Here is an 11,843-nt window from a genome sequence, read left to right as displayed (position 1 = left end):
TCAATATCACAACAATATTTCCAATTATTTGTGAATAATATACATCCATTTACAATTTATATAAAAACGGAAACTAAATTTCGAACTAAAAAGTTACAGTAATGTGAAAATCAACAACCTTATTACTAACCTTTCGCATTCTCGAAAGGCTACAAATTTGATCGCAGCGTGTTTGCGGTACAAGGCTGCAGGTAAATACTAGCATTCGTTTCTTGCCAAGATTATATGCAAGTAATTTATTGCATAGGTACTTTTATTATGGTCGAAATAAGATATGCCGTTGATTATACTAACAATAATTCCATAACATGTAAATTAAGTTGCAGAAGTATTAATGTTAAATAAAACAATGTAAGGGTACAGCGGGACAATTATGACTAGGGGGCATATTTCACCCGCTAGACTTTATGCCATGTTTTGCACTATTAACTTAAGCTCCATATATATCCACTGAAAAGGCGTGCCTTATGACCAGTGGACACTCTTCTATTTGATAATTTAAAAAATGTTAAACATGGAAAAAAATGGAGTAGTTGAAACTCGTCCCCCAGTCGCGATTGCCCGCCTTACAACAAACGTGCGACAAAAACACTGCAGGCGTGTACCTCTTAAATTCATAACAAAACAATTAAATCATTACATTCTCACGTCATTACATGTTTTCAACCACCATGCATTACAATCACTTGAAACATACTATTCTTACGTGCTAAAAACTCATGTCGGTTAATGTGAAACGAACTTAATATTTAGGTATATGTATAAATAATGTATTAGCTAGTATACTATAGATAAGAGCGGTAAGTGGAAACATCGGGCATATATTTATTGGCAGCTTTCAATTACGATTGATTTTCTAAACGAACATGTTTACTACAATATTTCTAAAAATATTTAAGTTAATATACCTCTATCGCACCTTCAAACGTTTACCTTAACGGATTGAGCATTAAAAAATTTATTTTGTGTAAATGTATTGTTCAAAATATATAATTGTCTTAATATACACACATATTATTGCTTGTGACGTATAACAAAAACCGACATCAGCTACAAAATTAGAATATTATATATACATCCACCTCATCATAACTCCGTGTGAACATCGTGAAGACTACCTGTAAAACCAAAACAAACAACATATTATTATGTCTGACCAAAGAGTAGAAATTAAAAAACCGGCCAAGAGCGTGTCGGGCCACGCTCAGCGTAGGGTTCCGTAGTTTTTCGTATCTTTCTCAAAAACTACTGAACATATCAAGTTCAAAATAATTTTCCTAGAAAGTCTTTATAAAGTTCTACTTTTGTGATTTTTTTCATATTTTTTAAACATATGGTTCAAAAGTTAGAGGGGGGGACGCACTTTTTTTTCCTTTAGGAGCGATTATTTCCGAAAATATTAATATTATCAAAAAACGATCTTAGTAAACCCTTATTCATTTTTAAATACCTATCCAACAATGTATCACACGTTGGGGTTGGAATGAAAAAAAATATCAGCCCCCACTTTACATGTAGGGGGGTACCCTAATAAAACATTTTTTTCCATTTTTTATTTTTGTACTTTGTTGGCGTGATTGATATACATATTGGTACCAAATTTCAGCTTTCTAATGCTTACGGTTACTGAGATTATCCGCGGACGGACGGACGGACGGACGGACGGACAGACAGACATGGCGAAACTATAAGGGTTCCTAGTAGTCATAGGGCTTACGGAAAAAAACTGCATTTTATGCAGAAAGCAAGCCACTTTGCACAGTGATACTAGGGACCAATAAAAACGTTTTCATCCGAGGAAACACGATTTCATCACTAGAATTCAAGATGGCGGACATTTTCCAAAATGGCGCCGCATAAAAAGTTTTTAGAATCGTAACGAATTTTGATGGTTGGGGTGTCTATCGCATCGTATTGAAGCGTAAATTAATATAAAAAAATAAAGTCATAAAAAAAATTAAGATGGCGGCCGAATAATAAGAAAAAATTTCAAACTTTTTTTTTCATTCTCGTGCAATTTACCAATAAATTTTCTATGATATGTTTTTATGTATTTAAATTAAATCTGACCTATTGATCTATATAATAAAATAAAAATCATGAAAATCCGTTGAGAAGTTTTTGAACTATACTCATTTGAAATGGAGCGCTGATTTGAAAGACGTTTTCGCACGTGATGTAAACAATTTTGGAAACATAACGGCTGCACCGATTTTAATGGTTGGGGTAGCTATCAGTTTGTATTAAAACATTTATTTATATAAAAATTAAAATCATTTAAAAAATAAAGATGGCGGCCGAATAATAAAAAAAATATGAAATTTTCAATTTTTTTTTATTCTCACGAAATTTACAAATAGTTTTTCTACCATATGGTAACATTTTTATTTATTTAAATAAAATCTGATATTAACATCTGGAAAAAAAAACAAAAAAACATTAAAATCCGTTCAGTAGTTTTTAAACTATACGCATTGAAAATGAAGCGCGCGGGTTTGAAAGACGTCTTTGCACTTGATATGTGATGCATCGTATCGTTTCGTACCGCTATACACGCAAGACTGATTATTTATTTTGATCATAACTCACAACTTACTATATTACTATTCAGAATCAATGTTTTTAGTATTTATATACATTATTAGTTTTTTATTTCGAGTTTAGGTATATTTAGACGACCCCCGTAAACTTGACCATCACATAATTTTTATTTTAATACGTAAAAGAACTTAAATGCACTTAACATAACATTTGTATTAATAGCAATTGTCCTTTCCGAGGACTCCAGAGATAATTTTCGACTCTTTCCGAGGACTCCAGAGATAATTTTCGACAACTTCTGTAGGGGGCTTCAGAAATATCTATGTATAAAATAACTTGTTTTCTGCGACAAGGAGCGTATGTTTTTGTAGTGCTGGCGATGTTGGTGGGATGCTGGTTATTAATTTTGGTTGGAAACAGTTCCTTACGCACCAAGTTAACCGATAAATGTTGAGTCTGCGGATCAAGTTTTCAAGCTTGGCCATTATTCCTCCAGGAAGACACTGTTCAGTATGACAACCAACAAGACTTTTTCCAGAAACTGTAGCCTGTTGATGTTATAAGTGTGGTGATTATTCTTTCCCTTGACGAACCACGTTGTTGTGCGGCGAACGGCAAAGTTACGTCGCTGTCCAAATGCAAAAACTATGAGTCTACCCGATAGTTCGGGTGAAGGATAGACGTAAAGCAGTGGCCAGATTCGGGTTTGGACCTAGCTTAGAGCCTCGAAAGGTCGCAATCTGAGACCTTGAGTTCAGTGGTCACAGCAGATGCAGTGAGCGAATTTCAGGGAGTTACGCAGATCCGTGAGATCAGGAATGACTTAGTGTCAAAATACCGAAATGGGCATCCCCACGGTGACGATCGAGTCCGCAGTTAATCTCTTAATTAACTCTTAGTATTATAAAAATAATAGTAATGGCGAAGTATAAGGCCTAAAAGTCGGGAACATAGGCGCCCTGTGAAGTCAAAATACCCCAAAATATGTAAAAGACCGCAGCTCTCCAGACGATAAAAGCTTGAAAGTTCGCGGATTCCCCGCTGGCGGGGAATAATTAATTGAGTCAATAGGAAAAAAAATCGAGCTCACTTCGCTCGCGCTTACTATTTATAATTATCTTCTCTTTATCATCCTGGGGTTGGAAGACGTACAATGATAGTTTGGTACTGCAAACAGGGAGGTACGGTATGAATATGTATACTTGGACAATTGCGGCTGTGAAAAAGGCTATTAATAATGTTAGGTTATCATTATTTCCTTGTTTGATATTATTTTGTATCTCTTTTACAAATTCCGAATCTGCCTTCCTGACTTAGCCACTATAGTGCTTCATTTTGCTTGTTATTTCACACGTAACTATACTAGGGTGCGACTACGAAAGTTCAAGCATTTGTCCCTTTCGCACTATGATGAAATCCATAAATTCGGTATTGCGTTAATCTTCAAATTACGGCATTACTATGAAAAAAATTTCGCGCTCGCTACGCTCGCGATTTATTTTCCTACGTAGTGAGACTTCTTCCCAAGGGCGCCGAAACTCAAACTCGCTCTACCCTGATCGAGTGCACGGGCCGGCGCTGACTACGGAACCCTAAAAAGTGACAACATTGTAAAGCCTGACCACAAATATATGAGTGTTGTCAGGAGGACGCTGCTATTCTGAATCTGATGTATGCGATGACAGTTCAGTTTAGTATGAACAAAACATATATAACTCCCTATAGACAGATAAAGTCTAAGAAAAAAACGTACCTCAGTACCATACAGAAAAAGGTACGGTGGCCTAGATGGCATTACACCTTTGGGGTACGCTCAGCTAGATGGCGCAAGCTAATATGGCAGTCTATGCACTGTGATTACACATTTTACTTCGACAGTAACTCTCTATAATACTCGATCCTCTTTGGTATGAAGAAATTAGTTCCAAACAAATTCCGCAACATGGCGCATAGTCATAAGTATACATATTTCTGGTCAGGCTTTAGTATGACCCCTTTCAAATCAATATGTGTGAGAAAACGGGACGACACAACGATGTTGCCACCACGGTGTTTTCAGTCAAAGGAAATAGTAAATCCCATGTACTTAGGATATGTTTAGGAAACTTAACGATAGAGGGCGTGAAAAACAATTACAGTGCAAGTTGTTCGCTAGATGTCACTGGCCCTGCAAACTAGGTAATGACTTGTTGTCATAAAATGTATAAGTATTTCGCTAGATGTCGCTGTACCACCCGCAAACTAGCGAACGATATTCTATGGTTATTTATATGTAATTACATTGTAAATTTTACTGTTAATTTTGGAACTTGGAATATAAGTTGGCTTTTCTTGCTCAGATTAATAATGAAAACGTCAAACCTATTTAAAAATCCCGCCATAAATATTAGGCTTGTGCCGTTTCGTTCGTTGATCGGAGCGCTCCGATCTCGTTCAATCGCTCCCACGAACTAGTTCGCTCTTTTAGGTCTTTTGCTCATTTAGTTCAGCCAGACCAGCGATCACTGCGGTCGGAAAGATCAGAACGAATGGGACCGAATAGTGTCAAAATGATACGAATAGTCCACAGATAGTAACATTCCGGGCCGAAAGGTTGTAAGTAACCGAAATTTAATATGAAAACTTGACTTTTTTTGTTGCTCTGCTAAATAGCTCTCGCTCTCGGTCGACGCAGTCACACATTCGTTCTCGATCCAAACCGTTCGCGCTCGCCGATCCTATACTGAACTAAATGAGCAAAGACCGATTCTCAGACCACGGAAAGATTCAGTTCATTTCGGTCATTGATGGTTCCATGACATGACACCCCCCCTGGATGCGCGCATGCGCTAAACCGGTTGTCAATTTTAGTTCCATTAATGTCCGTTGGACTTTGATTGAGACCGCCACTAGTGATTGGAAGGGGGATTTTTTTTTGTATGGAGTTGGCGTTCTTCTTCTAGTGAGTATTATATTCTTTGCCTAGATGGCATTACGTTTCCGGTTCATTTGAACCTAAACTCAAATTACCCTATTGCACAGTACAACATAAAGTCAAAAACACATATTCTCATATAAACATAAATTCAAAATAGCCTAACACCGAAATACCCAAGTCCCAAAACACTCTAAAAGTCTAAATTCAAAACGAACGTATCTCTATTATAGACTATTATCACGATCGCCTACTGTCATAAAAGCAGAAGGCCCAAACAAGCTATTCCCGTAAGACACGATTCATGTTCTACACGATTTTCAAAATACAATAGTTCCAAAACAAGCTAGTCCCAAAATACCCTAAAATATCCTAACGATGAATGCAATCTAGACGCGACTTTATTGTAAATATAATAAGGGTGTGTCAACTTCAGCTACTGACTGTACTAAGTGTTCTAGAATTAGGAGTGAGCTTTAAACATTTTAGGGTGTTTTGATACTAGCGTGTTTTAAGACTGTTTTATTTTAGAGAATGGTGTATTATGGGATTAGTTTGATCCGAGTTTCAACTCTTATGACATTTAGGTGATGCAGGAGTAGTACATAATCAAGATAAGTTCTTTTTGTTTTTAGGGTGTTTTGGGACTAAAGTATTCTGGTGTTAGTTTATTTTGAATTTAGGTGTTTACGAGTATATGTGTTTTTGACCTTATGTTGTACTGCGCAATAGGGTAATTTGAATTTAGGTTCAAGTGAACCGGAAACGGCATTACATTACACCTTTGGGGTACGCTCAGCTAGATGGCGCTAATATTAATATTTGACATTTTAACACATATCAAGCTAAGAATATGGGCCAAATTGTCAAAACTGAGGTTCAAAAGTTTTAAGCCTGTGTCAAGAGATGGCAGTCTATGCACTGTGATTACACAGTTTACTTCGACAGTAACTCTCTATAATACTCGATCCTCTTTGACCATACTATTCAATATACTCTATGGTTGCCACTTTTTCGTTTCTACTCTTTTTGGTCAGTCTGTAGTTATGCTTAACAGTACCTAACTACAGAGACGTTAGAAAACTAGGATTTTAGAGTATTTCTAGTGAAACATGGCGCAGTGAATGCACAATATCGCCGGGTAACAACCAAATATGTAGCGGAATGGGTTGATTTTTACATTTTTGTAATTAGTGAGTTTTGGTTGTCACCCGACGATATGAGCATAGCGTACAGTACAATAATTAAAAAAAACATCATTCTCTTAGAAATCATCCGTTAATAAGTAGTCAATCTTAAACCGAATTCGAAAAATGTACCGTACTTTAATTATTAATAAAAATGTAGGATGCACCTGTATCGTCACTGGTTGTCATCGGCTCGTGAATATTGATCTCGATTTCCTGAAACAAACACACATTGTCATATCATTTTTAATGTTTTTTTTCTGCTCGTTATTTGCTAATATCACCCGCTTAGAACATTAAATAAGTATAAAACTTTCCCCTTTGAGAATAGTTATAATGAAGATAACCGCTCGGTCTACTTGCATGTGGCTACGAGGCGGGGCGCAAGTCCTACTCGTCTCATAACCTGGCTACTGTACTAGTGTTGTCGATGGAGACGCACCTGCTCGTGGTCGGCGGCCTGGTAGAGGCCGCGGCGCACGCGCGCCTGCAGCGCCTTCACCTCGGCGTCGTACTCGCTCCACTCGGGCACGATGCGCATCGCCGCTGACAGCTTCGCCTCCTTCGTCATCGGGTTATTACACTGCACAACAAAATCAAACGGTCTTATGTTCATTTTATAAGCAACGCCGTCTCACGATATACATGACAAATCGAAAATAAAATCATTCCATTCGAAAAAACATTGCCGATTTTCCCCCCTCGGTTTTACCAGGTCGACAACTCAATGGCGTTATTTTCTCTTCGTTGTCGTGGTGAATAACCTACACATTGAATACCTATACATTTCTACTTTTATGTGTGTTATTGCATGTTAAACTGACTAATTATTATTAATGTTTAATTATTAAATTACCAAATCAATTGTTTTCGCTTGTGGTTTTGAATTTTCATCGCACCATGTTTCGCACCAGAGCCACTCTTGTGGTAGGGATTTTATCGCCACTTGATGAATCATGTTGTTCGGTAAATCCTGATCTGTAGGAAACAAAAACTAATAATTAAAATTAATCAATAATAAATAAAATAAATAAATAAATATTGGGGACACCTTACACAGATCAACTTAGTCCCAAACTAAGCAAAGCTTGTACTATGGGTGCTAAGCGACGATATACATACTTAAATAGATAAATACATACTTATATACATAGAAAACATCCATGACTCAGGAACAAATATCTGTGCTCATCACACAAATAAATGCCCTTACCGGGATTCGAACCCAGGACCACGGCTTAGCAGACAGGGTTACTACCGACTGAGCCAGACCGGTCGTTATTATTTATTTAACTATTATTAGATATTATATATTCGCCTGGTTCGGCAATACCCTGTCATCTGAGACTTCTTTTTAACTGGCTGGGATGTGAATAATTTTAGAAAAATACTTATGTGTTTACGACTATTCATTGTTAAGTAAAAGGCACGCTCATCTTTTCTCGATAAAGCGGAGACCTTTGGAATGGATAAGGGCCAGTTGCATCAACCACATTTGACAGACACATCATCGTCACGCAGCAGACGTCTATGGATTTTCCCATACAATAAAATTTAACGAACGCTTTAACGCAGACAGACGGTTTGGTGCAACCGACCCTAAATGTACAAATCAGCAGGTTGGCGAACAGATAACTGACCTAGATTGGAAAGACTGTTGGGGTCCTGGCTGAGCGCCTGGTACTGGCCGCGCAGCCGGTCGCCGGCGGCGATGCGGCGGAACCGCTTCAGGTCCACCACGTACAGCGCGCTGATGTGGTAGCTGCGGCCCTGCAGGTGGTTGCGCCAGTACCCTTGCTTCCAGAACCTACGAGAAAACCGCATTTTACTATTAATCAGCTAAGGTCACACTACCACTGAGGAATGACGACATACTTGGACATATGTGATATTTGGACACTTAGCGTGCAAATGTAAATGTAGCCAGTAACATTGTCAGCACCACAGAATTTTGTACGTACCTACTACATTTTTGCATACCTGAATCCTTCCATTTCCTTTCGGCTATCACAGAACGGCGTGTACCCGTAGGGCGCACCGCCCAAGTCTAAGTCTACGAGCTCCTTTAGGTCTGCGCGGACGATCTACCACAAAAAAATAAATATTAAAAAAAATGGTATTTAATTATGTACTAAATTAGGACTACCGTTAAGTCAAGTTATATACTTCTGTTCCTTTTTTTATTGAGACCAAATATAATACTAAACATATCAACAACACGCGGAGTATCATGAGGAAATCAAAAGATTTTAATTGTATTTTCCTAATCATATTTTACCTAAACCATATTACATTTCATCCTTCTTGGTCTCAAAAGTGTGCTGTTAATATCTTTCGGTTTCCTCATATTTCTCCGAATATATATTTAATATTATACAACGTGTCACGTAAGGTTTGTTTAAGCTACAAGCACAAATAGAACGCACCTGGTCAGCGTCGACGAAGATGATCTTCTTGACGTGCAGCGGGAAGAGCACGTCGAGGAAGAGGATCTTGTAGCCCCAGATGGTGCGCTGGCGGTCGCGCTGCCGCTGCAGCCAGCGCGGCCACTGGTACTGCACCAGCTCGTACTCGAACCCGTACTCTTGCGCCATGTACGGCAGGATGTCCTACAACCGCACATTACTACTTTAAAACGATTCGTGCGTTTCAATATTCCTAGTCAACTATAATATGCCTCCCTCAGTTTTAGAAACACAAGAATAGCTATTATCGATCTATCAAAAGTTGGATGTTTTATAAATATTAGGACGCTACAGGAGCGAAAATGCTAAAATGAAATGTCCTTTCAATTTGGGAATTCCAGTTTAATATACTAGTGTCATTATCTAGATTTATCGAAAAAAAATGTCCATTAAGAACAACTCAGTTAAAAGATATTGCTAAGATAAGAATAACAAAAAAATCAAATCGGTCCGTCACATAAATATAAAAATAATAATAATCTGTGTTGAAAACATCATTGCTCTATCTTCAAAAACCAGGGAGGAAATAGTCGAGAGCGTTTGTATGGAGAAATGACCCCTCCTGTATCGTCTTAACCTATATAATAACGAGCCATATTTTTATTCTCAAATAGTGTAAGTATAGTAAAAAGTAAAATATTCGTTTATTCAAGTAGGATTTTACAACTTCTTCGAATTTCGTGTGTAATTAGCTCGGAGCGTGACATCTATATTCAAATATTTTCATTGAATTCTAATCTAAGTAAAAACTGACAATCTTTACCATTATGTTACTATAAACACAGACAGGTGATAGAATCGACATCTAAACTCAAGGCACCTTGGCGCTTCGTTTAAAATACTGTACCACGAGTTGTAAAATAAATGTGGACATCATTTAAAACAAAGGAGATCAAATGGCTAACCGCCGCATGGCGCCAAACTCTCATATTTACTTGTTCAATGAGCTTAAGGAGAATGGTCTGTACCATGTTCATAATGATGTCTTTTTGTGTATTTTATATTGAACAATAATGTATATTTGTAATTGGCTTATTTTGATGACAAATGAAGGAACCTTTAGCGAGGGGCTGAGGTAGTTCTTGAGGAACCAGAACTTGACGGGCGACTTGGTGTGCTTGAGCACGGACAGCATCATGATGCGCAGGAAGCGCTCGTACAGGTGCCCCGACGCCACCGAGAACACGTTGATCGTCTCGTCCTGCGTCTCCGGCTCCTCGCCGCCGCCGAACGAACTACAATATTAATAGCATAAATAATATTGTCTTCGGTTACCGCGATAGTTACTCCGATTTAATCCGTTTCCATAGTTTTATTTTACAACATAAATAATAATTCCTCTCTTCTCATGCATGAAAGGGCTCGTGCTATAGTCCCCACTGCACTAGCCTAATGTGGATTGGGGACTTTACATACACCTTACAATTCCTTCGCAAATGTGCAGGTTTCTTCAAGATGCTTTTTGATGCAGAGAAAAACTAGTGGTAAATATTACATGATATTTCGTACGTAAGTTCCAAAAAATTCGCCGGAACGAGCCAGGATTTAAACCCGCGACCGACACTCGGCCGCCAGCGAACTACAATATTACAAGGTTTTCAATAGCTTGTCGTGTATTTAAGCATGTAAGCGCAAGTTAAATTTCAACTACTTCCCGAGAACTTGAAACTATGGACACGTATGTAAATCGGATGACAATTTGACTATACAATATTTTGATAACCAGGGCCGGATAAGGTAGAGAGAGTAGAGCGGCTGCTTCAGGCGCCAAATAGTAAGAGGAGCGCCAAAAAGGACATGGAGCTGATTTGATGATGCAATCTGGATATTTAAATATTAGTTGTTAGTCTAGTGTAACTAGAAATGTATAAATATACGTGGTAGTACCAGCCATTAGACCAATACATGTATTGACATGCTTCACTCACGGACCATACAAAGCTTTAGCATACAAAATTGTTAGAAACAGCTTGAAACGATTACAAATTTCTCCCACAGTAAAAAACAATACCTCTTTATTGCTTATCAATCCATTACCAAAAAGAATGGAGTATTACAGAGGATTATTGCTGACATCAACACATGATTAAAACTTTAGTGACTTGTATCACCAAGCGGCTTTACTAGGTAAGTACTGTAAGTAGCAGTTACCTGGCGATGGAGTTCCATATGCCGCCCGTGGCGTTGTCCTCGTTGTCGACGAGCAGGTCGTGGTTCTGCTTGTCCGGCTTCTTGCTCACGCGCAGCTTGATCACGTGGCTGCGGAACGAGCTCACCAGCACTTGGATCTCTTCGCTGCCCGCGGGCGTGTCAGTGTTCTCGTGCCTGTTATAAACACGGTTATATTGTCTATGAGAATGCATGGATTTAATGCTGATTACATATTTATTCATTTCTCCTTACAGCCTCTAATCAATACTCGTCAAACGTCGAACTGCTGTGAATCGTATTTCCAATAACATGCAGAATGTCAATACGAAACCTAGAACAGTCGCTATCAAATATATCGGAGCTGCTAAAGCTCTCACAAAAATCGGTACACGCCTATGTTGTCAAGACGTTAAAATGCGTATTCCGATATTTGTGAACCCTTTGGCAGCACCGATAATACCGATATATCTGATGGCGACTGTACTGTTAGAAAGTTACCATGAAGAAGTTCCGAATCAAACTAAAATACTGTTCAAAGAACCCAAAGGTGTCCCAGCGCTACACGTGTAAAAAGTTGTAGTAATG

The 11,843-nt window shown here is 38.2% G+C and overlaps 1 protein-coding gene across 1 annotated transcript in view; it reads right to left on the bottom strand.

The window, feature by feature from the left end:
• Positions 1-11,843, bottom strand: part of LOC125240717 (UDP-glucose:glycoprotein glucosyltransferase) — a 31,830-nt gene continuing 19,987 nt past the window's right edge. Inside the window, exons 20-28 of the mRNA XM_048148743.1 lie at positions 11,259-11,432; positions 10,165-10,342; positions 9,069-9,251; positions 8,623-8,726; positions 8,283-8,449; positions 7,499-7,620; positions 7,085-7,225; positions 6,810-6,858; positions 1-1,118 (exon numbers count right to left, since the gene is read on the bottom strand). Of these exons, the coding sequence (XP_048004700.1) occupies positions 1,087-1,118; positions 6,810-6,858; positions 7,085-7,225; positions 7,499-7,620; positions 8,283-8,449; positions 8,623-8,726; positions 9,069-9,251; positions 10,165-10,342; positions 11,259-11,432 (1,150 nt within the window). The 3' untranslated portion in view covers positions 1-1,086. The remainder of the gene's footprint in view (positions 1,119-6,809; positions 6,859-7,084; positions 7,226-7,498; positions 7,621-8,282; positions 8,450-8,622; positions 8,727-9,068; positions 9,252-10,164; positions 10,343-11,258; positions 11,433-11,843) is intronic.

Source organism: Leguminivora glycinivorella, chromosome Z (assembly GCF_023078275.1).
Source record: "Leguminivora glycinivorella isolate SPB_JAAS2020 chromosome Z, LegGlyc_1.1, whole genome shotgun sequence".
In the NCBI taxonomy this organism is placed as follows: domain Eukaryota; kingdom Metazoa; phylum Arthropoda; class Insecta; order Lepidoptera; family Tortricidae; genus Leguminivora; species Leguminivora glycinivorella.
This window is presented reverse-complemented; position numbering and strand designations above follow the sequence as displayed.